General features: G+C 45.9%; 1 protein-coding gene across 2 annotated transcripts; it reads left to right on the plus strand.

Annotated features, from left to right (window-relative positions):
- On the plus strand, positions 1 to 26,230 carry LOC112261695 (protein jagged-2). 2 transcript variants are annotated; one of them, XM_042330004.1, is made up of 25 exons: positions 1 to 322; positions 910 to 1,230; positions 7,444 to 7,504; positions 12,580 to 12,834; positions 12,973 to 13,033; positions 14,827 to 14,957; positions 15,598 to 15,717; positions 15,890 to 16,003; positions 16,100 to 16,213; positions 17,455 to 17,568; positions 17,967 to 18,013; positions 18,151 to 18,324; positions 18,447 to 18,597; positions 18,820 to 18,984; positions 19,135 to 19,248; positions 19,344 to 19,571; positions 19,722 to 19,838; positions 19,928 to 19,955; positions 20,713 to 20,798; positions 21,165 to 21,278; positions 21,675 to 21,790; positions 21,868 to 22,125; positions 22,350 to 22,481; positions 23,568 to 23,727; positions 23,845 to 26,230. In XM_042330004.1, exons 1-25 carry the CDS (start codon positions 254 to 256, stop codon positions 24,348 to 24,350), a joined length of 3,756 nt encoding a protein of 1,251 aa, XP_042185938.1. In that variant the 5' UTR covers positions 1 to 253; the 3' UTR covers positions 24,351 to 26,230. The 2 variants fall into 2 exon arrangements, with proteins under 2 accessions (XP_042185938.1, XP_042185939.1); XM_042330005.1 differs by lacking the exon at positions 17,455 to 17,568.

The raw sequence follows: 26,230 nt of genomic DNA on the forward strand, positions 1-26,230 counted from the left end.
AAACCGATCGCTTGCCTTGCTGTTGAGTGATTCGAACGGTGGGGGAAAGTCGTGTGTCTGGACCAGCAGAACACTGCCTCGGGTGTCCCTAGTACCCATCTTATGTTACTCTTCATTCGGAGATATAGTAGGGAATAGATCACGCTTTCACATCGTGCATGCTAGGAGAAGACGATACATCGGCGGTCAACGGCAGTTTCTAAGAAATAAGTACATTTTTCCTAATGTTAGCCTACACTAATCAAACAGAGACATGTGGAATTGTATGGGGATTTCGAATTGCCTGTCAATAGTGTGTGTTCTTCTGACCGTGTGGACTGAGGTGAGAACTTTTTAAAATTTTAATATTGTCAGATCAAATTAATTGATCGGCAGTTGGGCGAGTGGCTCATGCAGACAACGAGGTCTTATTCATTTCGTAAATTCAATTTTTAGAATTCCCTTCCTAATTAAATTACGTTTTCGACAGTTAAATCATGTGATCTTGGAATTTCTAGTTTGGAGCGTCCTTATGGATGAATTCGTTTTGCATTCTTTTTGCCCTGAGTCATTGCAATCAGCGTAAAGTATCGACAGTGTTCATACCTGGATTATAATTTAGAATCTAGGTATTATCAATCAGTTTTCATGGGTAAAAATGTGATATTTTAAAAAAAACATACATTTCTAGTATAAAGCAACATTAATAATATCAAATAATTATAAATTAAAAACACAAATCTCCCAAAACCTCTTCACTTACTAGAAATGGATCTAAAACCACTTTGTTCATAGCCTACTCAGCCTGAAACAACATTATATTTAGAAAAAATGTAATGTTCAAGTGTGCAACATGCTTAACCTACTGTAGAGTACTTAAATACTTTACACGCTTCATGTATTTATTTTCTATTCAAATGTTATTTATAGGTGTCCCAGTCCTCGGGCTATTTTGAGCTGCAGCTGATTGCGGTACAGAACGCAAATGGTGAGTTGTCGGACGGGGACTGCTGCGACGGAGAAAGGAACACGCAGGATCTCCGCTGTAGCAGCGATGAGTGTGATACGTACTTCAGAGTGTGTCTAAAGGAATACCAAACGGATGTCACGACCACGGGCTTGTGCATCTATGGATCTGGATCTACTAACGTTATCGGTGGAAATAGTTTTCAATTTAAGAGCGCCAAAAACAACCAAAACCGAAACAACGATGGTGGAAAGATCGTCATCCCATTCCAGTTCGCTTGGCCGGTAAGTTGACGAAACTTCATTATTACAGCTGTTGATCCACTGCATAAGGCGTGCTATTATTCGTTGACTCATTAGTAGTCAAATATAGTCACTAGCCGAGTCCTAACCGGATGAGTCTGTGAGCGTGGCATCTTTATTGCCAGTGTCCACTTGGCGACTTTGGAGACCACCTCTATGTGTAAGACTTGTCTGTGCGTAATAAGGTGCTAAATGTTTTTATCGTGTACAAAGTAATGGTAGAATGGCCTTTACATCATGTCTAATGTCATTGTTAGAGCTCAGTTGGTATTCGGCCTAGTGCATTCCAGAAAAGCGCACATGATGTGCATAAACCTGTGTTTATTTTACGCAGCACGAATGCCATGAACGCACACACTTTTAACTCGTAGCAAATTACATGTATTACATTTGGTTTAGCTTTGGTTCTGTAAGTCAATGGCTACACGTGCCTTTCTCCTAAGGTCTGAACATCGAAATTGCTGTACACAGTACAATTGCGCTCATGGTGGTTTCAGTCATTCATTGGTGCATCATCACAGTAACCTAGTAGTAATCTGCCAATCATATCTTTGGTTGGTTCTACACAACAGAGATGGGCCTACAGTCCAGCACAGACATGGACACTCGCAATGCATCAAAGTGATGTTGAACAAATACCTCTCCTCATAAACAAAATGTCTTTGCTCATTTTGGAAATGTGAGGATTGTTGTATGTTTGGTTGGCTGTGTGACCTATCCATTCATCAGTCCTCATGGTCAGCTGTCAGCGGGAGGGAAAGATGGAAGTAGTAACCTGGGGCCCTTGGCAGATACAATTACCACTAAGTTCTGTGTGACATAGGGAGTGGATATCGGTGTCACCACTACTCAAACAAGCGAAAATCCCAGAAGATCCCTATCCATCTAGGCTTGGGGATGCCTTTACTTCTGGCCTCTCAGGTTCACTGGTCTGCCATTATTTGGTCATTGTCTCTCTACTCAGCGGGTCAGTATTATCCTCTATGTACACAGGACAAAAGAGAAGATTGTGGAGCTGAGAGAACCCTTTTAGGTTTTCTATTGTTGTGATTGGCTAGTCAAGGGCATATTAGTGGATGTGCTCATCAATGTTCTGACATTGGCCTCGAAATAGTTTTAAAAAGTCCAGAAGAAGGTAATGTTCTCTCCCATTAACTACTGTAACTGTAGTAGCATGTCATAACCATTCAAGTGTTGTGCACTTTTAATGTTGGTCCTAAAACCACCAGGGTGTGCTGAGCTTGCCAGGTAGTATTTCCTGTGTTGCTGAGGAGGTGACTTTGGTTACCGCAGTGGGGGTGTTTTGAGACCACCAGTAGGGCACAGCAGCAACCTCATACTCCCAACACTACATGACAGCTGCATTTGGTTTGAGGCTTTCTGTCAGATGCTAGGAGACCCCTAATAGTTTGAGTGTCCCCCCTCTTTCCACATGTATTTTTACATGAAAAATAATAGCTTCCCAGTTTACTTTCAAAGCAAATGACAGACATTTGTAGTAAACAGCATGTACAGTATACTGGCAGGCCTATTCTGTTGACTGATAACCCTAATAGAGTTATCAAGGCATGCCTTGTAGACTGTAATGGCATCACCGGTTGGTCAGAATATCTGGGCCACTAGCTCCTGACATGAATTAAAGAGAAAAAGCTTTTGTTCTGTCACTCAATGATAATTTCTTCTTCGTGGTTAACCCCTCAGGCTGTTTGGGTCTTTAGTGACATCTTTCTCATGAAATGGAGTGAGGGAGGGATGGATGCTTGTAAAGAGAGAAGCTGCCTCTTCTCTTCCCTCTGTGAGGATTCTGTCACAAGGGAGAGGTATTTTTAGGACCCACCCGGCTCTTCAGAGTCACTTAATTTGCTCCTCCTTATTCTTGTGTGTGGTATATTGTGGTATATTGAGAGGCAATCTGTCCTCCGATCACCCCTATGGGAGTAAATCAAATGGATGAGGGGCTGTTTCTCTACCCCTCTCTCCCTGGCCATATTTCTTCTTTCACTGTAAAAAACTCTGTCACCTTTCATCAGGCTGTGGTTGGGTGCTACAGAGGTAGAACTTCGGCTTAGACACAAGGATTACCTTTTCCCTTCTGTCTGGTTAACTACCATGTTGTACAGTGGTGCATAACTCCGGTGCATAAGCATAACGTCTCTGGTTTCTTGGTACTGGTGCTGATGCTTAGCATGTTATTACACAGCCAGTTACTTTCATTTCCACTTGCCTCCAGTACCGGTTCACATGGTTAGTGGAGCTCAGCTGGAGCCAGCCAGCCCACCAGGCCAGGAGGACTACAGCAAAGCCCCCTCCCTCCCTCCCTCCCTCCCTCCCTCCCTCCCTCCCCCCCTCCCTCCCTCCCTCCCTCCCTCCCTCCCTCCCTCCCTCCCTCCCTCCCTCCCTCCCTCCCCTCCCTCCCTCCCTCCCTCCCTCCCTCCGCTGCTTTGTGTTCAGGGCTAATTAAATCCTAGGCTTTATGTATATCATTAACTGAGACCTCACTCTACACACCACAGCTCTCTCTCCCAATACTTGACATCAGCAGCTGCCCACTGTAATGTCATTGTATGGCTTTTGTATGCATCTCTGTCTCATACCTTGGTGGTCAAATATTATGGCAATTTGTTTTCAGGTTGTATTTTTGATAGTGAAATGGTTAGGAACTCAGGAAGGGTGTTGTAACACTGCTCCCTCCTCTGGGGTGAAGGGGGTGAGGGTTCATCCACATTAGGGTTTCTCAACGATTACAACATCAGGAGCCTCTGTCTCAGTTAGTAGCCTTGTTACTCAATCCTTGTTGTTTTAGGGAAGTGAGGGAACCCCGGTACATTCTGGATTTATCTCCAATTTATCATCCAACAGTCGTCCTCAGGCCGTTTGTGTGTGTGTGTGTGCTAATTGCGTGAGAGCCTCACAGTTTGCCAGTCCAGCGTACATGAATAAATGTTCAGTCTTATGATTGACATGCGAGCATAGGCCTACATGCAGTGATTCCCAGTGATTCGGGTCTAAAACTCATGCCTTAGCTGAGTTTCCACTGCTGTGCTGAATAAGTTGGGTTTTCCCAACATGAAATATCAGTTTTCCAAGCCCTTGGGAGAAAAGCAGGTTTCCCCTTTGTCACAGAGTCTTTCAGGCCAAACAATGAGTTTATACCTCCACTTTTGTCTGCATGTATTGTGTTATTTATAAAAACAAGTGGAGAGATGGAGAGAGAGAGAAGATGGCAGCCACACCAGGCAAAATGTCAGGAGTGGATTGGAGAGCGTTTACATAAGGCCTCTCTTGTGTTGCGCTCCGAAGTAGGCCTGTGACATATCTCGTGTTCAACGCCTCACTCTGGTGTTGGGTATCCTGTTTGAAGTGAGAGGCTGTCGGCAGAGGACTCTGACTTATGGCTTCATTGGTGACCATTACAAGGTCCTGGGGAAACAAACAACAATACTGCTCTGTGGAGAGGGGCGGCAGTTCTAATACAGGTAGTGTGTGTCACAGAGGAAGAGGGTATGTCAGGCTTAGTCTTTATCAGGATATCATCATGGCCACTGGCTACTTGGTTCATATACTGTATGTGGAGTTTGAGCATGGTGCCATTCTCCAAAGGTTCTCAATGTGTGTCATCTTGGTGTCAGAATAATCTGACATGTTACATTTAAAAGATATCTGTGTTAATCACTTGAGGATAACAAAAATAAGATACATTAAAAAAATATGTTTTCCTGTTAATAAATTGTGAAAGATAACCTAAGTGTTACTGTACAATGTGGAAAGCTATTTTCTAATGTGACTGAAGGAGACCCTGAGAAATAATTTTTCTCAGCCAAGCTGTTGAAACTCTAACTGGGTCATTTTGGTCTTTAATGGACGCCCATGCTATAAAAGGCTTGATTAGATTAGTTTTGATTTGATTGTGGCATGAGTAGCCTGTGTATGAGTAGCCTGTGTATGAGTAGCCTGTGTATGAGTAGCCTGTGTATGAGTATCATTTGGAGGGTGTTGGTTAGGAGAGGCCTTCCTTTGAGCGCGGCTTCTCTGTTAATAACGTGCTGAATTAGCCAGCCTCACTGTACCCTACTGAGTTCTACATGTTTTATTCATTTCAATATCCTCCTAACAGGTGTGAGATGACAGGTGTTGCTGTTTTTCCCCCTCTCATCTCAATTCTACTGAAGTTGTAAATTGGGTGTTACAATGGTGTCGGACAACATTCTGTGAAACCCTATAGCGATTAGTGTTAAAATAGAATGTTGAGTCCTTTTTGTGTCGGTGACCCCTTGTTAAAGCAGTGCCTATGTATTTGCAGTGTGTTAGGACACAGGCGATTGGAAGGGGGACAGTCATTTATTCATTGAACAAGTGAAGGCAGTGAGGAGTGGGCTAATGAAAACTCGTATCCCTCTGACTCCTATAAATTGGCTGGGAGGTGTCAAGTATCTAGAGCTACGTCTGCTGCCCCTGCCTGGTCCATCAGGTTACACTACAGTCAGACAGACACCCCACAGCCCCACCCTCTGCTCCAGTCTCTCCCAGCCTCCAGCCTCTCCTCACGGACATATGCACACAGGGAGCCCATCAGTGAGTCAGAGCGGAGAGAGGATTCTGTCTGGAAGTCAGTCATTGTGACATTTCAGATTGATTAAAGAAAGATTGATTAAGATATTACACTGTTATTAGTATGACTTATTATCAAAGATGACACCTTTGGGTTCTCCAGTCTCATAAATCATGGCCAGTCATATTTGACAGGGAAGGGGATGGGAGGCGGTAGTCTGATTTTGTCATTCACAGCCAAGTCTTGTTTCCCTGCGAGAGTTATTGGAGCCTGGCTGGGCCAGTGGAAGTTGGGAGACGAGGGAGGCAGGGGAGGACAGCAGAGGGGCACGGAGGCAGCCTCTCTTTGTGTCACACCCTCCACTGTGCTTTTCATGAAGAACACTCATTGTGTGATTTCATTTAGCTCTGATGGCGGTAGATGGAGTATAACAATGTATTGTAGACTGAGTATTACATCACCGACTCTGGTGATGAGCAGTTCTCGGTGGCTCAGGTCTTGACCTTTGAGTACTCTGTGGCAGTGTGAAAGTCACATGCCTGTGGTCAGAATGTGCCTCCTCATCTTCTCTCTATCCCTGTGACTGACTGAATCTTGAGCGATGGGCCGTACTAGTTAGATGACTGCAGATGACAGTGACAGACAGGGTAAAGAGACTAGAAGTGATGAAGGGAGACTGTCATAAGTCACTTCTGGGGGGGGGCGGGAGGTGAAGGACTGGAACGAGACTCCTCTGCCTTCCACATACTCAGCAGTTTAGCATTCTTAGTCATATTTGTGGAAGGTTTCGTCCAACAGCTTTGAGCATCCCAAGAATCCAAATGACAGAAATGTTTGGCTCCTTTTTCACCTGTTTGAATGTTCTCATTTTAAGTCCGAGGAGATGTTTGGTGAGCTTAGGTCAGCTTTGTTTTCGCTAGTTGTGGCTGTGCTAGGTGTTTTTGAGGTTGACGTCATAAAAGGTTTCTCTGGAAAATTACAGACCACAGTCTACAGCTCCCCTCCCCCTTCTGTCTAATCTGACATGTGTATAATTTACCTCTCCAACCTGGACCTGGGGCATGGGAACTCACATCTGCTGGACTGGCCCCCAGTCACTTGACAGAAAGCCAACTCCTTTCTGGCTCTGCTGTACTGATACCCAAATAACTCCCCAGGAGTTTCAGTTGGAGTAAGCCTGCTGCTGTTAGATTTTGTATTGTATTAGTATGTGTGTACCTTTCAAGGAAATGATATCACTGTACAATAAGTACAGCAGCGAGTCTTGAGCCAACAGCCTAATCACCTGTGTTAATTTGGAATATGTTCGGTGCCAGTCGGTGGTTCAAAGTAGATGTTTATCCCCACAGTAGTTGCACTTGTTAACTAACCTTAGGCTGATATCCAGCTAATCAGTGACATCAGTGTGGGAACCAGAGTTATTTTCCCACCAGCAGCATCCACATTTACTCACAAACTGTGTGTGTGCGTTATCATCATCATCATCATCATCATCATGTGTTCCTTATGCAATGCAGTCCACATTCTGTAGGAATTTGCATGTGTCCGTGTCTCTCTGTGTCTGTCTGTGCGTCTGTCTGTGTCAGTGTGTGGGGAGTATGAACTCTAATAACCCCTTGATGGTCCCCTGTGTGTTTCCCTTCCAGGTTTCCTACACTCTGATCGTGGAAGCGTGGGACTGGGACAATGGTACACACAGCAGCAGTGGTAAGTACAGTAGGCTTCAGCTTTCCAGGTATTTACTACCACATGTAAGGAGAGCCGGCCAGGCCTCAGTGTCTCCCATGAAAATAAGTCATTAGGTTAGGGGTGAGGGACGTATTTAGAAGTGATAAGGGTTCTACACTAACTTTTTCCACTGGTGGCACTGGCGCTACATACCTTTTCAGTTGGTGGCACCAGCACATGATTTGGTGGCACCAATTATTTATATATGTTTTTTTTTTACATAATAATTAATAATGACCTGGTCTGTGTTCCATAATGTGCTTGCATTTCAAACAGAACCAGGCTAATAATGAATAACCATCTTTTAAACTTGTACACTGATGAAGTCTGTCCATTTGGTAGCTAAGTTAGTCTCGCCATTTCCGATGTTGAAGAGTTATTGAGGGGTTAATGTATCATGTTTTAGAACGAGAAAGCGGCCAAAAAGCGGGTTCACTTTGTAATGGAACACTTTGTATGGAAAACCAAGTTGAACAAACATTCAATGTTGTCTTGCTCATAGTAACCGCACATGGTTTTACCAAAACAAGCGCAACCAACAAACTAGCGCAAAACCCTTCAATTGAAACGGTGTGAAACAAACGAAAACTCTTAAATCTCTCATAAAAACGGATCAGAAATTAAATCACAGAAGCAGTAGAATTTCTAAACCATAACTTCAATGACTTTTCAAGGACCAAAGAGCGTAGAGGTGAGATCAATGGCTTACGTAACCTGACAAGGCCTTTGTGTTTTTCCAGCCAGTAAACATGCGATACACACCAATCCAAGATTCTACAACACACTTCGTGTTTTCAGTGCTGCTTAACTTAGCCTTGAGAGTCAGCTCTAGATATTCACAGGAACAATGCATCTTCACACAAAGCAGCTTCATAGCAGCACAAGAGGAAGAAAAGTCTCCAATGCAAAGCCCAAGCTCTAGATTGAAATGGACTGTCGATTTGAGCCGCCATAGACCAACCACAGCAAACAGACCAACACAGCAACCAGCTCACCTCTCTGTCTCAGTGTTTGACCCTTCAACATGCATGTGCACTATGTCAGGTCAGTCTGTCAGCTGTAATCCCTCCACTTTCAACTCCGCTCACTTTTAGTGGTGGTAAGTGAGCGCATCAAACCTTTGTCTCTATAAGTCACAAGGATTTATAACACATGTTTAATCTGTTGATCTACACAGCCATTGTCTGGGATGTGGTGCATTCCTATGCTGCAGGCTGGCCGTTCATATTGCCAGGCTAGTTCCCACCCAGCTGGCTTGAGGGACTGTTTGTGCTCCATGTCTCTATATAAAACCTGTGAGCACATCACCTCGTTAAGCCATTAATTATGGACCACAGCTCTTTTTTTCTGTCCACTGATGTCTGTCTGCTAATTACCGTCCCAGCAGCTGCTGTGCTACTGCACACCACTTCATTATCGCAGCCTGGACACTGACAGGCAGCCTTGACACTCTGACAGCCCTACTGCTGCTAAATTAGCCTGGACACAATGACAGGCAGCCTGTTATAGGGCGCCTCTGGACTAGAGGTCTTCAAGGGTCCAAAAAGCTTTCCCCACTGCCCCGATATAAATAAATAAACGGAGACCCGTTCCCAATAGAACCAGGACAGTCGACCTGTTCTGAAAAGCCCTGTGGAAAAACAGACCCAAACAGACCCATGCTGGTTCTGATCCCAGAGACCCATTCAGATCTGAGAGGTGAGCGAGAGAAAGAAACCCCCAACTGGGGCGCTGCCAGCGAAGATCAATAAACAAATGATATTGGCCAGATGATCCACAATTCTGAGGTGTCCTTAAAAAATGCCTTTAACAAATGATAAAACAAACGTTTCATTGTGCTTCAATATATAGCATATTAAAAACGGTAGAGCCTATTGTTTTTTAATTTCCTAAAAAAAGAATTGTCCACCTCACGGATCAGCTGTCAGAGATTTGAACACTAAATGCATCAGGGCATTGCATGACTATAGGCCTAGGCGTATGATATGAATATTTAAAAAAAACATCTTAAGGGAAGAGAAGCCTGAGAGAGACTGAGAGGAAGATGGAGCTATAATGCAGCTATGTTCCTGACACCAACATGCATTTCTTTATCCTTTTCAGATAGGCTACTATTATACAGGTAGATTAAAGGAGTAACTCTGGTACACCTAAAACATTCTTCCTCACCAAGTTAAACTGTCGGAGATGGTTGGAGCGCCGGCGCACACTGCCTTCATAGGGCTGCAGTAGCTAAGCCTAATAATAGACATGCCACACCAAACCTTCACAAAAGTTTCTTAGCTTTGTTAGGGTAATATGAAAAGTAAGTCAAGTCATTGTTTACAGAGAAAATACAAACAGGTTGTTGTATTGCTCCCGAGTGGCGCAGCGTTCTAAGGCACTGTGATCTGGAGTCCCATAGGGCAGCTCACATTTGGCCCAGCGTCGTCCGGGTTTGGCCGGGGTAGGCAGTCATTGTAAATAAGAATTTGTTCTTAACTGACTTGCCTAGTTAAATAAAAGTTTTAAAAAATTGCTGCATTAAATTACGTTAAATAAATAAAGTTAGAAAATTGCATCAAACCTGAATAGTGAGTTACACACAGTCCATTTGGCCACCAACATTCTTCTCATCTTTGTCCACCCACGGAGGACATTCCACTTGTCGGCTTCTCTTCACTGTACACTTTCTCCTCTAAATTTCATTTTACTTCAATGAAAAAGGCCTCCATCTTTGCAATCAACAGTAGCCAAAGGCCAAGGTTCCTTTCACTCGCTCTCTCTCTCCTCAGCAGCAGGCGCACGTGAGGTGAATGGCCGGAACCAGTTTTAGCTATACATTTTATTGAGTTGCAATTGGCTGACACAGATAACAAGCTCACAACGTTCTCACCACCTCATACATTAAATTAACAGAGGACGGGTCAAATTGGGGCTAGTCGATAGGGCAGTGGGCTGAATAGGGCAGTGGGTTGGATAGGGCAGTGGGTTGGATAGGGCATTGGGGGCAGTGGGCTGGATAGGGCAGTGAGTTGGATAGGGCAGTGAGTTGGATAGGGCAGTGGGTTGGATAGGGCAGTGGGTTGGATAGGGCAGTGGGTTGGATAGGGCATCGGGGGCAGTGGGCTGGATAGGGCAGTGGGCTGGATAGGGCAGTGGGTTGGATAGGGCATCGGAGGCAGTGGGCTGGATAGGGCAGTGGGCTGGATAGGGCAGCGGGTTGGATAGGGCATTGGGGGAAGTGGTCTGGATAGGGCAGTGAGTTGGATAGGGCAGTGGGCTGGATAGGGGATCGGGGGCAGTGGGCTGGATAGGGCAGTGGGCTGGATAGGGCAGTGGGCTGAATAGGGCATTGAGGGAAGTGGGCTGGATAGGGCAGTGGGTTGGATAGGGCATCGGGGGCAGTGGGCTGGATGGGGCAGTGGGCTGGATGGGGCAGTGGGCTGGATGGGGCAGTGGGCTGGATGGGGCAGTGGGCTGGATAGGGCAGTGGGCTGAATAGGGCAGTGGGTTGGATAGGGCATTGGGGGAAGTGGGCTGGATAGGGCAGTGAGTTGGATAGGGCCCAGGAAAAATTAGGCTAGTGCTGTTTATCCTCCAGGGAGCCCCAGCAACTGGCTCTGTGTTTAAACACTAAACAGACAGGCTGCCTGTTGTTTCTTTATTAGGTGGTGGCATGGCTATTAGTGTTAGTGTTTCTTAACACACAGTTTAACACCATCAGAGAACGAAAGAGGGGATGGATAAATCGAAGATGATCAGTGGGCTGCTATCAGGACTACTGGTAAATTAAGTTTTAGAAAAGGTTGTCTTGAGGAGTATCTTGTTAATCAGTTAATGAGTGAGCTAATGTTACTTGACTACTAATGATGTGTCCATATCTAAGTTTAGCATGCTGAAAACAGCCTGACAACAGACATCGGCTTAAGACGACCATGCCACTAGTCACGCACGACTAAATGATCTTGGCTGTTTGAAAACAGACAATTATGTCGCTCTTGACTTGGTCAACTCTGTTGAAGCCCCCTCATTGTTTGTGTAAGCCCGTGTTGTAGTCACCACACACACACCCCTTCTGCCTGCTCTCCCTAGTAACAGCGGCCTCTCTCTGAGTGTCTACTTCTCCGCTGACAGAGCCCATGATTGGTCTGTATTTTTATATCTAATTGCTGGAAATGAGCAGAGTGAGTGCTTGAGTTTTCAGGTGGGAGAGTGACTGATAATCTGTGCCAGTGTGTTAACTCTCAGTAAAATTGAGAAAATCAGGACAGCAAGTGACAATTTAAATAATTGTCAGTGTTTTTTAACTTCTTTATCATGAGTTAACTTTGGAAGTAAGCATGGCTAGCCTGGACTGTGTAGTAAGTAAGATAGAAAGAGATAATACAATAGTAATATCTGCATAACTGAAGGTATACAGAATCCATCTAATGAAGAGGACTATAATTCCTTAGAGTCCTGACTACCTGTCCAAAATCAGCACACTATCCATTTAGGGGTGAGTACCTGTTGTTTGCCCCCTTTGGATGTGGCTGTAGAAGCCAAGCCAGTTGGGTCATAGTGTTTCTGTTTCTTGAGAAAGAAACGAAAGGCCCTTTCCTTTGTCGCCCTTCCTCGTCTGTTCCCGTCTCGTATTATTTCCGTCCTGGCTCCGGAGGAGTCAGAGCTGGATTTCCTGAGAAAGGGGAGAGAGGGAGGGAGACGGACAAAACGCATTTCACAAGCAGGAAAACTTTTAAAAGCATTTGGTTATCAAGCTCCCGCAGCTCTGGCCCTACACCCTCTATTTGTGTTTATTTTCCTTCTTTTTTCTTTCATGCTCTTGGAAACAGTGGTGTTTGACCTCGGGTCACCCTCTGATCTTCAGCAGCAGATAAACAACCGTGTTCTCTCAGATTAGTTTCTCTCCTGCTTCTAGACACTACTAGGACTTGTACTGAGGCATACAGGTCCTAACATTGAATAAGGGGCTAGCTGGAATTCCCTTTTTTGACTATTAAGTTGCATGCATGTTGTCAAGCGTCCATTAAAGAATGATGATCAAATCTCTCGGTTTTTGTTTGTTTATGCAGGTGAGGATCTGTTGATTGAGCGAAGTGTCCGTAAAGAAAGGATCAACCCTGGAGATGACAGACAGACTATCCAATACAACGGTCTTACAGCCAGCTTTGAGTACAGCATCCGCGTGCGCTGTGACGAGAACTACTATGGCAGCAAGTGCAACAAGCTGTGCCGGCCACGTAATGACTGGCATGGCCACTACGTGTGTGACCAGTTTGGGAATAGAGGATGTATGGAGGGCTGGATGGGGACTTACTGTACAACTGGTGAGTAGGGGAGCAGCCTGATACAATCCATGTGCAATACTTTTCTGAGCCAAAATACACACAGTGAAACTAATGCTTAGATATCCCTCTAATGATATTAGGAGTAAATGTGTGAATCCTTTTGTCAATGTTTCACAGCTATCTGCAAGCAGGGCTGCAACCTGCTGCAAGGAGTCTGCAGTGCCCCAGGAGAATGCACGTGAGTCTGGGGTAGCTTCATTCTCTGTACCACTGTATCCATTGACATCCCTTTGACAGAGATTTGGATGTATGGGCTGGATAATGGGCAGGATCTCTTTTTGAGTTCAATGAGGATGATAATGATGACACAGGATTGATCGCATACCAGAGCTTGACCCCCACATTCCCCACTCCCCTCCCTGTCCCACCTCGCTATGGAACACCCCCCCCTCAGTCTGATCCAGGAGCTATTGTTCTCCTTCCTGTCCCAGACCTGGTCTGTAGCTCTAGTGGCAGCCTGTTTTTCACACAGCATTTCCTCCCCTCCTCCATCGGTGTGTCATGGCCCCTCTGCCCATGTCTGCAGCCCCAATCCCCTCTTCCTATCCTGGGCCTGTTTTGGCTGGCACACCCCACATGGGAGTGTGGACTCAATCCAGCAGCCTTAGTCACGTACATGTTAGTCTGCACGGCTGAACCAACCAAGTATTCCATTTCAAATCCTCTTGTATGACCACCTTCTTGTGTATCTCTCTGATGTGAGCACTGTACCACACCTATAGATCTGTTCAGTGGGGATAGCTGTGAGTAAGAGACCGGTTTGATTTAGTTCTCATAAAAGAAAGCATTTCTCATTGAAAATGGCAGGAGGAGTGGAACAAAGATTTGAACTGCTAAGAGCTAAGAGCCCTTCATTGATGGGTCTGTGGTAAGGTGGTTGTTTGGTAATGGTAATGCCACCCTAGCCTTGTGGCCACCATGGTCTCTCCCTGCTCCCACTGTGACCATGGCCTCTCAATGCTGCTACTGCTGCTTATTTTGGGAGAGAAAACTCCAGGCCACTCTTGAACGTCTAAAACTATGCAGAAATGATAATGGTCCTGTACGTTTTCAATAACTGCCCTTTTTCTGTCCCGCAAATTGCTTTTGACAAACAAATCGGTCCAGAAAACTGATGTGCGGCCCTCCACTGAATTTTGAAATCCCAATATGGCCCTCGAGCCCGAAGTGGTTACCCACCCCTGTTATATAGCTACTGTATACACTAACCTCAGCACACTAACATACAGTAGCACACCACTGCACACTTCAGTACTTTTACACATGTACAGTAGTAGACTACAACACAAAGTAGTACTGCACCACGTCTTGTGTGACTGCAGTGCCGTATACTACAGAACATGTACAGCACACAGCACCCAGCAGTACATTCACTCCCTCCAGTACAGCATTTCAACTAGTAGTGTAGGGTTTGGTTGGTGTCCATTTGCAGGAGAGTGGTCTTAAAATAGCCCAGGGAGAGAAGTGACAGGACAGGTGGGGCAAGGTTACCGCTGGCCTTGGAATAACAGAGTGCTGCCATAAACCAACAGATTAGCTAACCCTTCACCGTCCGCCACCGCTAGCTTGCAATGCTGTCTGTCTCAGGAGGCTCCGTCCCCGTCCCTGGCTCTCGGTCTAAGATTAGGAGCCTCAGAAGGGAAGGGGTGTCACTGCTCACCTAGATGAAGACACTATGTCTGGCTCCTGATGGAGATTACCTTGAGATTTACATGAACAGGTTTGTCATGTGGTTGATGTATTGCAGAAGGCCTTGTCCTATGAGTCTTGGTTCAATTATGAACCATCTATTAATGGGACTGATTAATTTTTCAAGATGTAGCAAGGCCCAGTGTCACAGTGCCTGTCCTGATGACATCCGTGCGTCTTTGACTCCTTCCATGTTTTGCACAAAATATGCACATCATATTAAGACCAGACAATCGGTCGTCCGCTCCTAATGTCTAATGGTGTCTCTAATCTGTCTTGCAGGTGTACGTACGGGTGGCAGGGTCCATTCTGTGACAACTGCCTGCCATACCCAGGCTGTGTCCACGGGACCTGCGTCAAGCCCTGGCAGTGCACCTGTGAGAAGAACTGGGGAGGCCTGCTGTGTGAAAAAGGTAAGAAGACAGAGCAGACCTGTCCCACCGTACTTTTAACACATCCTCTACAGTGACCCCTGACCTCACTGTAGTGTCACAGAGCACAAGGTCACCTCTGAGAGCCCCTCAGCAGCAGGTGGTCAACAGAGGTCAGTTTAGATTGACTGCTAGAAACAGGATATCACTTACAGAGTTACAATATGGAGAGGAGGATGGAGAGTAGAATGGAGAGGGGGACGGAGAGACGACATTTAGCAATGTGTAACAGTACAGAGGTAGGATCTTAATTTGAGCCAGTTTGCTACAGCAGGAAAATAATCCCGCAGCAGCAGGAAATGTTTTATTGATTATAGTTATTTGACATTTTTTGTAGGGTTTGATATGTTTTTCATTAGTGCAAATCAAGTCTGACATTTTAAAGTGGAAATTACAAACTTTAGAAGCCCTTTAAAACCTTGAATACACAACAGTTTCCTGCAACAACAGGATGAACAAATTAAGATACGGCGTCTGTATGCCTCCATGTCCGGCCCTTTGAAGTCTTGTTATAACAATGTATTCAGTCTGAAACATATCCTTTACCATCTTAACCCTTTAGATGTGTTCCTATGAGACCATTACAGTGTACATGTAATCCTTCCTGTATCATTCTCTCCAGATCTGAACTACTGTGGGACGAACAAGCCGTGTAAGAACGGAGGAACGTGTATGAACACGGAGCCAGATGAGTACAACTGTGCCTGTCCTGACGGCTACTCAGGCAAAAACTGTGAGATAGGTGAGTCAGTCATTACTCCTCAAACAACTGGCTAAGGATGACAAATTCAATTCTGTCAGTGCCAATGTCCTAGGGTTGATAGTTTGCTTGTATATTTTGTTATATTTGTGCTATCCATGTCATCTGTCACTTTGACACATCTCTCTTCACCTGTCTGTCCACTTATGTCCAGCGGAACACGCCTGTGTGTCTAACCCCTGTGCCAACGGGGGCACCTGCCACGAGGTACCGTCTGGGTTTGAGTGTCACTGTCCTGCAGGCTGGGCAGGGCCCACCTGCGCTAAAGGTGAGTGAGTCACGATCTTGCCCCTCCCAAAGTGTGTGTGTGTGCCCCCATGTTTTTACAAAGCTGAGCCTTAACATCATTGTGTGTGTGTTCCAGACACGGACGAGTGTGCATCCAACCCCTGTGCTCAGGGTGGGACCTGCATCGACATGGAGAACGGATTTGAGTGCCTCTGCCTCCCACAGTGGGCTGGGAAGACCTGCCAGATAGGTAAGCCTGGAATGGAGAGGTGGGGTTGCATGCTAAATTCAATTACGTGTTTGATTTGAAGTGATTGTGATATGTTGTGATGTGTTTTTGAATCTTGACTTGAAATCGTCGATAATGCCTTGTTCCATCGTATGCCAGGAATATGTGCTCGTCTAGTATCTGGTTGTTTGTGTCTCTCACCCTGTTGAGCCTGTACTAGTACTATGGCGTGGATACTAATTTGAAATTGGTGTATGCATGTCCATGTAGAAAGCTGGACATTATGTGTAACCCGAGCCAGGTGACTTGAGTAAAGCTATAAATAACACCTAGCCTGGCAACAGCTAGCCTTGGGGACGGATATAGCCTGACAGGGGGTTATCTTTGGCTACAGACTGGGGTAAAAGGGGTATGTACTCTAGTCTCCACCAAGAGCAGAGCCTCACCCCACCACTGTTTAGCTACGTGGAGAGGAAACACTTTAGAACCTGTAAACACGCTGAGGGAGGAACACAAGCTTCGGGTCTTGTGTTACGCGGTCCATTATTTTCAGTGCGCAGGCGGTTCCCCTTTCAGTGAGCGAGTGGTACCTGAGAGAGGGGTGTCAGGTGTCCGCAGCCCAACAGGTGCTCCTCACTTCTGAGGGAAAGCAGTTGTGTTCTGGTCAGTCCAGGGAGAAGGTGTTAGTGACCATTGCCTTGTGAACTAACCACTGGGAGAGCTCTGGATGTCAGAGAATAGGTCCATTCAGAAATAGTGTAGGGAACTAAAATAAATGGTCAGTGTAGGAGGCAGAGACAGCAAAATTGATGGCAAAAAATGCAATCAAATGTAACCGAGTTGAGAAAGTTCTCTAAAGGCAGGTGTAGCCTTGTACTATAGAGATCTGCTGGGTGGTGGGGCTTGGATGCTGGCTCTTAGGTCTATCTCTTTCCTTTCTTTGTCTCTGTCTCTCTCTCTCTGTCTCTCTTTCTCTCTCTCTCTCTCTCACTCTCTCTCTGTCTCTCTTTCTCACTCTCTCTATGTCTCTATTTCTCTCTTTCTCTCTCTCTCACTCTCTCTGTCTCTCTTTCTCACTCTCTCTCTGTCTCTCTCTCTCTCTCTCTGTCTCTATTTCTCTCTTTCTCTCTGTCTCTCTCTCTCTCTCTCTCTCTCTCACTCTCTGTCTCTCTTTCTCACTCTCTCTATGTCTCTCTTTCTCACTCTCTCTCTGTCTCTCTCTCTCACTCTCTCTCTCTCATCTCTCTCTCTTCACTCCGCAGACGTTAATGAGTGTATGGGGAAGCCTTGCCTCAATGCTTATTCTTGCAAAAACTTGATTGGTGGATATCACTGTGCCTGCTTTCGAGGATGGGCCGGCCAGAACTGTGACATCAGTCAGTATCAATCAATCAATGTGCCTCTGTCCACTTTGCCTGCAGTTAGCTCTGTCACCTACTTGGGCCACTGGCCTACTGTCCTGTTCCTATCTCAGGCTTTCTGCTTTATTATGGCCTACAATGCTTATCTAGATCCATGGATCGTGCTTTTACATGGCTATGAGAAGCACATCCTGTAGATATCTTTGAAGGTTTTTGTCAACCTCACTGGCTTTCACTGCATGCACTTTAACCAACAGCATCATGTCTTCCTGCATCTTGATAGTTTCTTTGAAGCATTAACCAAGTTGCACATCCTATGTTTTGTTTGTGTGTCACGTGCATGCTACCCCTGCATGTTCCCCTGTCCTATCTGGTGTACTGTATTTGTAAGTTCTCTCTTTTCACCTCTGCAGATGTCAACAGCTGCCATGGACAGTGTCAGAATGGAGCGACTTGCAAGGTAGGAATCTGTATTTAATAAGGCAATCTAGCCACCGTGTTTGATGGTATATCTATGGTTGACATAGTATATCTATGGTTGACATCATGGGTATGAAAGCCACTGAATGACATGTGTTTTTCTCACACTTCGTGCAGGAGGGGCAGAGAGGCTACGTGTGTGCCTGCTCACCGGGGTTTGTGGGCCGGCATTGTGACATCCAGAGGAACAGCTGTGCCAGCGGCCCATGTAGGAACGGGGGCAGGTGTCACACCCTGCTGGACAGCTTCATGTGTGAGTGCCCACATGGGTACACTGGCACCACCTGTGAGGTGAGCTACAGTCCTTCCCAGACCTTTGACAGGTCAGATCTTCTCTTTTATACACCACCATTATGTATTCATACATCTGTCTATCCATTCATCCACCCTTTCTTCCGGCGGTCCATCCATAGGTGCAGAGCAACCCGTGCAGCCCTAACCCGTGCCAAAACCAGGCCCAGTGTCACAGTCTGATGGATGACTTCTACTGTGCCTGTTCTGACGACTTTGAGGGCAAGACCTGCTCTGAGCTCAAGGACCACTGTAAGACAAATCCCTGTGAAGGTACAAACCAATCTATAAACCTATTGTTGTCATCTCAATTCCAATAACTCAACCCCTTGTAAAAGTGCTAACCAGGCAGTTCTCTTGTCTAGTTTAAACTGAAACCTGCTCTTAAGCTGCTCAGTCCTCCGGTCAACCTCTAGACCAACACTCATTTCAACCCAATCCTCTCAGGCCCATCTCACCAACAGTCTCTTGTCGTTCCTTCTGTTTTGATCCCAGTGATTGACAGTTGTACTGTCGCCGTGGCCACCAATGGCACACAGGAAGGGGTGTGGCACATCTCGTCCAATGTGTGCGGCCCACACGGACGCTGCATCAGCCAGCCTGCTGGGAACTTCACCTGTTCCTGTGAACCGGGCTTCACTGGAACATACTGTCACGAGAGTGAGCAGACACACACCATCATCATCACACTTCATCATCATCACCGTCATCATACCATAAGACTGAACATCCTGGTCCTTACTGTATGAGTATCATCATCGTCTTCCTCATCCTCCACATTCTCTTTCATATGTCTCTCCTCCCCCACAGACATAAATGACTGTGTGCCGCCTCCCTGTAAGAATGGAGGAACCTGCATTGACGGGATCAGCTCTTTCAAGTGCTTTTGCCCTGACGGCTGGGAGGGCACGCTGTGTGACATGGGTAAGTTTGAGTGTGTGTATGTGTCCCTGGGTGGTTTTAATGTACCTCTCCATGGTGTGTGTTTCTCTAACTGATTCCTGGTGGTGGTGTTTCAGATGTGAATGAGTGCAGTAGGAACCCCTGTAAGAACGGAGGTCGCTGTGTGAACCTGCTCAACCACTTCTACTGTCAGTGCCAGGACAACTGGAAAGGCAAGACCTGCCACTCACGTGAGAGCCAGTGTGATTCCAGTACCTGCAGTAATGGGGGGACGTGCTTCGACCACGGGGACACCTTCCGCTGTACCTGTCTCTCAGGGTGGGTGGGCAGCACCTGTAACACAGGTGAGAAACCATTATTGTACGGTTCTGCCTATGTCGTTCAAGGAAAAGTTCAATAGACTTCTCTGGTCCATATGCTCCATAGGATTCCTATTGCTAATACATTTTGTGAATATAGGTTCTAAACTCATCATACTTGATTTATTTTGTCAGCCAAGAACAGTACGTGTGACTCTAACCCGTGTGAGAATGGAGGGACCTGTGTCGGAGGGGGTGATGCCTACACCTGCATCTGCAAGGATGGCTGGGAGGGGCCCACATGTGCTCACAGTAAGGCACCATATACTGAACTATATCCAGGTTATAATCATAAACTAACACACTGATTTTAATTCTGTGTTATCCCCTTTTTTTCACAGATGCAAATGACTGCAATCCTCAACCCTGGTAAATTGAATTGAAATACTTGTAAAAGTCTTTTAAACCTCTTGGCTCCTGTACTGGTTCTCTTACAAGTGATGAGACCCAGCCTTCTTACCCCATTCCCTGTCCAGTAGCACACACACCCATATAAGATCATATTCTCTCAATGTTCTGGTTTTAAAACAGGAACACATGACTCCCACACACCGCTCATCTCACAAATCTAATTTAATGCTCAGAGATTTCCCATTAAAGTTTGTTCTGTGAAGGTGTGTGTGTGAAAGGGGAAGTGTGTGTATCCCTGACTCCTCTACAGAACACTGCAGGGCCTGACAGCTGGGTATTCCATGGTCCCGTGGATCAGAGGGGCTGAGTGGACAAAGGCTCCCGCCACCACAATGACTGACAGGGGGATTAGCACAGGGGGGCAGTGGGGTGGAAAGAGACGCCCCTCTCCCTATTCTTCACCGCTGACCCCTGAGCATGGGGCAGTGTAGGCAGGAGAGGGGGGCTGGGTAGCAGGGGGTATAGGGCGAGCACGGTATGGGGTCAGTTTGGGATTTACATATGAAGTCTGAACATTGATAAGGGATCAGCTTTAGAGACCACAGTCTCTAGTCCCTTGCCTTGGGATTCTGCTGTTGGGATCTAGACCTGAGAATGTGAATGTATTCTCTTTGTAGTCTGAGCCTTCAGGCTTGTGTATGCTGCTGCACCTGTGCCAGTGTTTCCTATGGGATAGGCTGACGTATTGATGTGTGGCTCTGTTTCCTCCCTGCAGCTATAACGGTGGTGTCTGTGTGGATGGCGTGAACTGGTTCCGCTGTGAGTGTGCCCCGGGATTCGCCGGACCAGACTGCCGGATCAGTGAGTCCCTGGGAACCAGAAGGGTGTGGGGGGTCAGATTGGAGGGGTCAGGGGTGAAAGGGGACGGGGGAGTTTGAGCTGATTGTTTGTGAGGGACAGATTAGGAAGCCTTTAGGAAGCCTGTCTTAACCTCCGACCTCTCTTGTGAGGAGAGGTCAGCTGTATTCTGCAAACAGGTCAGTTCAGTCTTACATTCTCAGGGACAATCCTCTTTCCTTTCCCCCTTTTCAGAGGTCTATTTTTCACGTGGGGATGCCAGACATGAGAACCAATAAGCCTATCCCCTGTTGTGATGATATTCTAGCTAGGTGCCTTGCAGTAGACTAGAGATATGTGTATAGTAATGTCCTCTTGTTTCCCCATCAGACATAGATGAGTGCCAGTCATCGCCCTGTGCCTATGGTTCTACCTGTGTGGATGAGATAAACAGCTTCCTCTGTGTGTGTCCCTTGGGCCGGGCTGGGCCTCACTGCCAAGAGTGTGAGTACACTGCAGCTATACACTCTTAGAAAAAAACATGCTGTCTTGAACCGAAAAGGGTTCTTCGGCTGTCCCCGTAGGAGAACCCTTTGAAGAACCCTTTTTGATTCCAGGTAGAACTCTTTTGTGTTCCATGTAGAACGCTTTCCACAGAGGGTTCTACCTGGAACCAAAAAGGGTTTTACCTGGAACCAAAAAGGGTTCTCCTATGGTGATAGCCGATGAACCCTTTTGGATCCCTTTTTTCTAAGCGTGTAGAGAGAACACCTTTATTACTCTATCCATGTAGTGGGGGAACCTTCTTCCTTTGACCTCACGCGTGGTAGGAAGAGTTTCTAAGGACTGAGCCTGATGTTGCCTTAGTCCTAAACCTGCTCCTTTCTCTCCTCTCTGCAGTGATAGGGATCGGGAAGGCCTGTCGTTACTCCGGCCTGCAGTTCCCTCACGGCAGTCGATGGGAGGAGGAGTGTAATACCTGCCAGTGTGTCAATGGCATTGTGCGCTGTTCTAAGGTGAGACTTGCTTTTATTACACATGGTGACGGTGTGTGTGTGTGAGCTGCCTCCATGAACTCTGTCTGTGTGTACAGGTACGGTGTGGCCGACGGCCCTGCCTGCTGCAGAGAGGTGGTGCCGGTCCAGACAGTAGTGCCCCGTGTCCTAGAGGACAGGAATGTGTGGAACACCAATTCCTCACCTGCTTCGCCAAGCCCTGCCACCAGTGGGGCGTGTGTTCCACCCCCGACCCCCCTCCGCCCCTCCACACCCAGTGTGAACCCAACAGTGGTTACCTGGACAACAGCTGTGCCCGCATCACACTCATCTTTAACAGAGACAAAGTTCCACAGGTGGGTACAGGTCATCATCATTTGATGAGAGATTTCATTTAAGAAACACAAGAAATCAGTTACAGATGTTTTTTTACTAGACTTGAATCTCCGACAACACCTTCCCCAAACTTTTACCCGAGAATTCAAGTGAATGGAATTAGCTAGGAGCTGGCAGTCACTTCAGCCGAAAATGCTAATGGTTATCTCTTATCATTCTTTGTGTGTGTGTTTGCTAATCAAAGGGCACCACTGTGGAGAACATCTGCTCGGAGCTGAGGTACCTTCCCATCGCCCAGACCCTGGCTAAAGATTGCACACTCCTCATTCTCTGTGACCTGTCCTACTCCAACAGTGACGCCGTGGAGGTTGCCATGGTGAGTGACTATCCCACCTCAGCCCCCCACCTTCAGTCTCTGAGCTGTTGCCATCTGCCAATGATCCCCTCTTACCTCCTCCTCACCTCCCACGGTCGCCTGCAAGAATAGTCTCTCTCCCATCTCTTTCAGTTATCCCCGAGGACCACACCCCTTTAGGTTCTTTCTTTCACTTTATTAAATCACACACTTAATTGGTCATTGTAAATGGGATCCAGGGTAGACTTGTAAAAGTGGTGCCTTTTGAAGCGCATCGTCCTTTGCCTGAACATCTGGATGCCATTTAGCTTTACTTTGGTCCACCTTACTGTTACTGTGCAGTCACTCCTCTCTCGCTTCTCATAGGCCGTGTATATGAAATACCTCCCTCTCTCACTTTCTCCCTCTCTCTGGGACTGGCGTGGCCACCCAGGCTCTGCTCTCCAGTCAGACACAGGGGAAATCAGACGCTACAGGGCACTAAGCCCTTAATGGAGGGGATTAGGCCTTTTCTTGTGATGTAGTCATGTTTGGGGACGTACAGGAAAAGGAGTGGTGCGTCTGACGTCCTGGTAGCTTTGTACTGAGTTCAATAATGAAACTCCTTAGACTCTGTCAGGCTTACAGTCAAATGTTAGTTGTGCTTTCTTAGACCATTATGAAATAGTCTTGATCTCGAAGTGAACTCAACACGAAGTCACATCATTTCAACCTAATTTATTGTGGATCTGGGTTTTGCAGATTAGTCCCATCCAGCGGGTTCTGTGAGTTCTCACTAAGAGGCCTGTAGTCCACCCTGAAGCCCATAGGCTGTTAACTTTCAGAAAGTTGTGTGTGTGTGTGAATGAATGAGCTTCTGCTTACACAGAAAGAGGAGTATTGCTGACTGACTAGCTAGCCAGAGATCACCAGGGAGCCACATCTCTGCTTGTTCTCCATTGTTCCTCCTAATTGAAGTGCACAGCATCCAGCTAATCTCCCTCTGCTCCCCCTGGACTCTCTGGTCCACTTATTAGGCAATTAACTAGACCCGCTGGGTGTGAGGGAGAGGGGGGGGGGGGCTCTACTGTGTTGACTTACCATCTCTCCTCCTTTCTCCCTCTCCAGTCATATGATCAGGATGGTCAGGAGCAGAATGGAGACCGTGGTCAGATCCAGGAGGCTGCCAGTGCCATCGTCGGTGCCCTGTCCAAACGCCACAACAGCACTGTCATGCTGGCCGTGGTGGAGGTCAAAGTGGAGACGCAGGTCATGCCCCAGTCTGTGGGTAAGTGACCGGACTAGATTTGGTTTCACTGTCTGCATGTTCTTATACTGTGCTTTGATTAGGTAGCATTACAATACATGATCGTAAAGTATAATTTTATGGACTTTCTGTCTCTAGACCACCTGGTGCCAGTGCTGTGCGTGGTGTTCAGTGTGCTGTGGATCTTCTGTATCGTGGTGTGTGTGTGGTGGACCCGTAAGAGGAAGAAAGAGCGTGAGAGAGAGTCTGCAGCAGAGGACAGCACCGTCAACAACCAGCTGGAGCCACTGAGGGTCAGCCTGCCACAGCACAAAGACAACCGAGGCAAAGACATTCAGCACGAATGTAAGAAACTCATGAACCCTCCAGACCGAACGTGTGACGGGGCTGAGGGAGACGAGGAGGAGGACGGAGAGGAGGAGGAGCTGAGGAGGGGAGGGATGGAGCTAGACAAGTTCTCCACCCAAAAGTGCTCCTTGGCAGGAGTGCAGGACAAAGTGATGTGCAAAGGGGGAGTGATCTGTACGACGCATAGTGCCCCTGTCAAACCCCCCCACCGGACAGCGTACAGCCCGAAAGACAACCGGTGTAAAAACCTCAACGCTGCCAACGTCAGTGAAGACGTCAAAGACCATTATGTATGAGCACAGCCTTGAGGTGGGACCTCTCAAACTAAAGACAATGTCTCCATCTAATAGAAAAACACAAACACCAATGGTGAAGATTTCAGACACGTTTTACATTTAATTTTACATTCTTTGTCTGCAACATGGAGGCTCCTTATCTACTAAAAGCATTGCAAATGAACATTTCAGCAACAAAAAAAGACCCGAATTTCAGTTTAAATCACACTGTTGAAAATAGGAAAAAGGAAACCTTTTTTTTTGTTTTATTTTTTTTGTTTACAAACTGTCGCTCCCTTTAAAGGAGAGCTCTTCTTTTCACCGCATGTCACTGAGCAGTTAGTTTATTATGTGACTTTGGCGTGAGCACTGCCATTGGAGGACTATGGAGAGCCGTTGAATGGCAGCTGTTGTTGTACTACTACATTACTACTAGTGCATTTAGTCCCTATCTGCCTTAACCCGCACCGTGGGCCTTTTCTTTGTTCTCTTGGTATAATAATGTCATTTGTATATGTAAAATGATGTACAATGTTATATATAAGACCCTTTGAAAGCTATACGCAGTATATAACACCTGAGGTCAGCATTAGTTTATGAGCATAAACATATTTTCCATGACATGTCAATGCTTCTAAAGATTTTATGTACAGTGTATCCCTTTAACGTGCATTTTACTCTACCACTTCCTGCAAGCCGAGATGCTTTATTATTTGCTTGGTAGAAAGTGCCTTCAGCCCTTTTATCATTTCATCTCATTCAAAACATTTATCCAGAACTCAATTCATATAAAGGGAAAATATGTCTTTTCACACCTCTTCATATCACCATAAAGGTATTTCTTTGAACAATGTATATATGTAAATATAAAAATGGCTGTGTATATTTGAATTTAGTAACTTAAGTGACCCTTTTTATTATAGTTATTCTAAAGAATAAGATTGTTTTGTTTTTTATGATGTCATTCCGTTTTATTAGTGTCCGTTGACACAGGGCTGGTTTTATACAGATATTATGGACAATATCAAGGGTCCCATTGACAGAAACAAATTATTATAAGTGCTTGTTTGTTTTGCTTTATGATTTTATTTTGTTACAACACTTAAAATTGTGAGTAAGCAGAGCTGTTAGTTCTAGTTCTAGGCTTGTCCTCGTCTGCTGCTTTAGTAGGAGCTATCTGTTGGGAGTTTCCCTAATGAATGCTGGCTCACCATGTCCCATTCACTATGCTACTGTATGTGAACATTAGAATGTCCTATTATATTGCAGGGGTGTACCAGTGCATGGAGGGGTTAGGTTGATCTGATACAGAAACAGTGCTAGCAGGCTTTCAGCATCGTGATTTAGGTCGGAATCAGGAGTAACTACAATTCAATTCAAGGCCATTATCAGATCAATCCTGTGGTTTAATTGTTGTCTGGGATGGAGCCTGATGGATACACTGCTGCTTTTCAGCAGTACTCAGTTACCAAGCCCTGCAGTGGTGCATTGGATTTCTGCTTTCAATACTGGTCTAATGAAGGGAACAAGTTTTATTGTTGTTGTTGATGTTGTGGTTGTTGTCCAGTGTTTGTATTATATCCTGTTTCTGCACTAAGACAGGAAGACAACCCATTTAGCATTACCTCAGTGGCGGTAGTGAAAAGGATTTTTGTTGTTCTTTACAGTTTAATATTGTTATTCTCTGACAAGAACTGTCTTTCAAATGTTTTGATGATAAAGGAATTCAAAATCATTACCAATATCCAGTCAGCATAATCCCACTAGCCCCAGAGCATGGGCTGAATGTGCAGAACATTGTAATTATTTTGTACAAAAGAGCAGTTGCATCTTGGTTTGTTAGTGGAATTTGTGTTTGTTCTTAGAACAATCCATTTATTTATTAAAGTATTTTATACCAA

The sequence above is a fragment of the Oncorhynchus tshawytscha genome, linkage group LG11, assembly GCF_018296145.1.
Source record: "Oncorhynchus tshawytscha isolate Ot180627B linkage group LG11, Otsh_v2.0, whole genome shotgun sequence".
NCBI classification, from domain to species: Eukaryota; Metazoa; Chordata; class Actinopteri; order Salmoniformes; family Salmonidae; genus Oncorhynchus; species Oncorhynchus tshawytscha.

Coding starts and splice junctions, on each gene's coding strand:
- LOC112261695 (XM_042330004.1), top strand. CDS start 254: ATGTGGAATTGTATGGGGATTTCGAATTGCCTGTCAATAGTGTGTGTT. Junction 18,325..18,446: donor ACACTGGCACCACCTGTGAG/GTGAGCTACAGT, acceptor GTCCATCCATAG/GTGCAGAGCAACCCGTGCAG. Junction 18,598..18,819: donor TAAGACAAATCCCTGTGAAG/GTACAAACCAAT, acceptor TTTTGATCCCAG/TGATTGACAGTTGTACTGTC.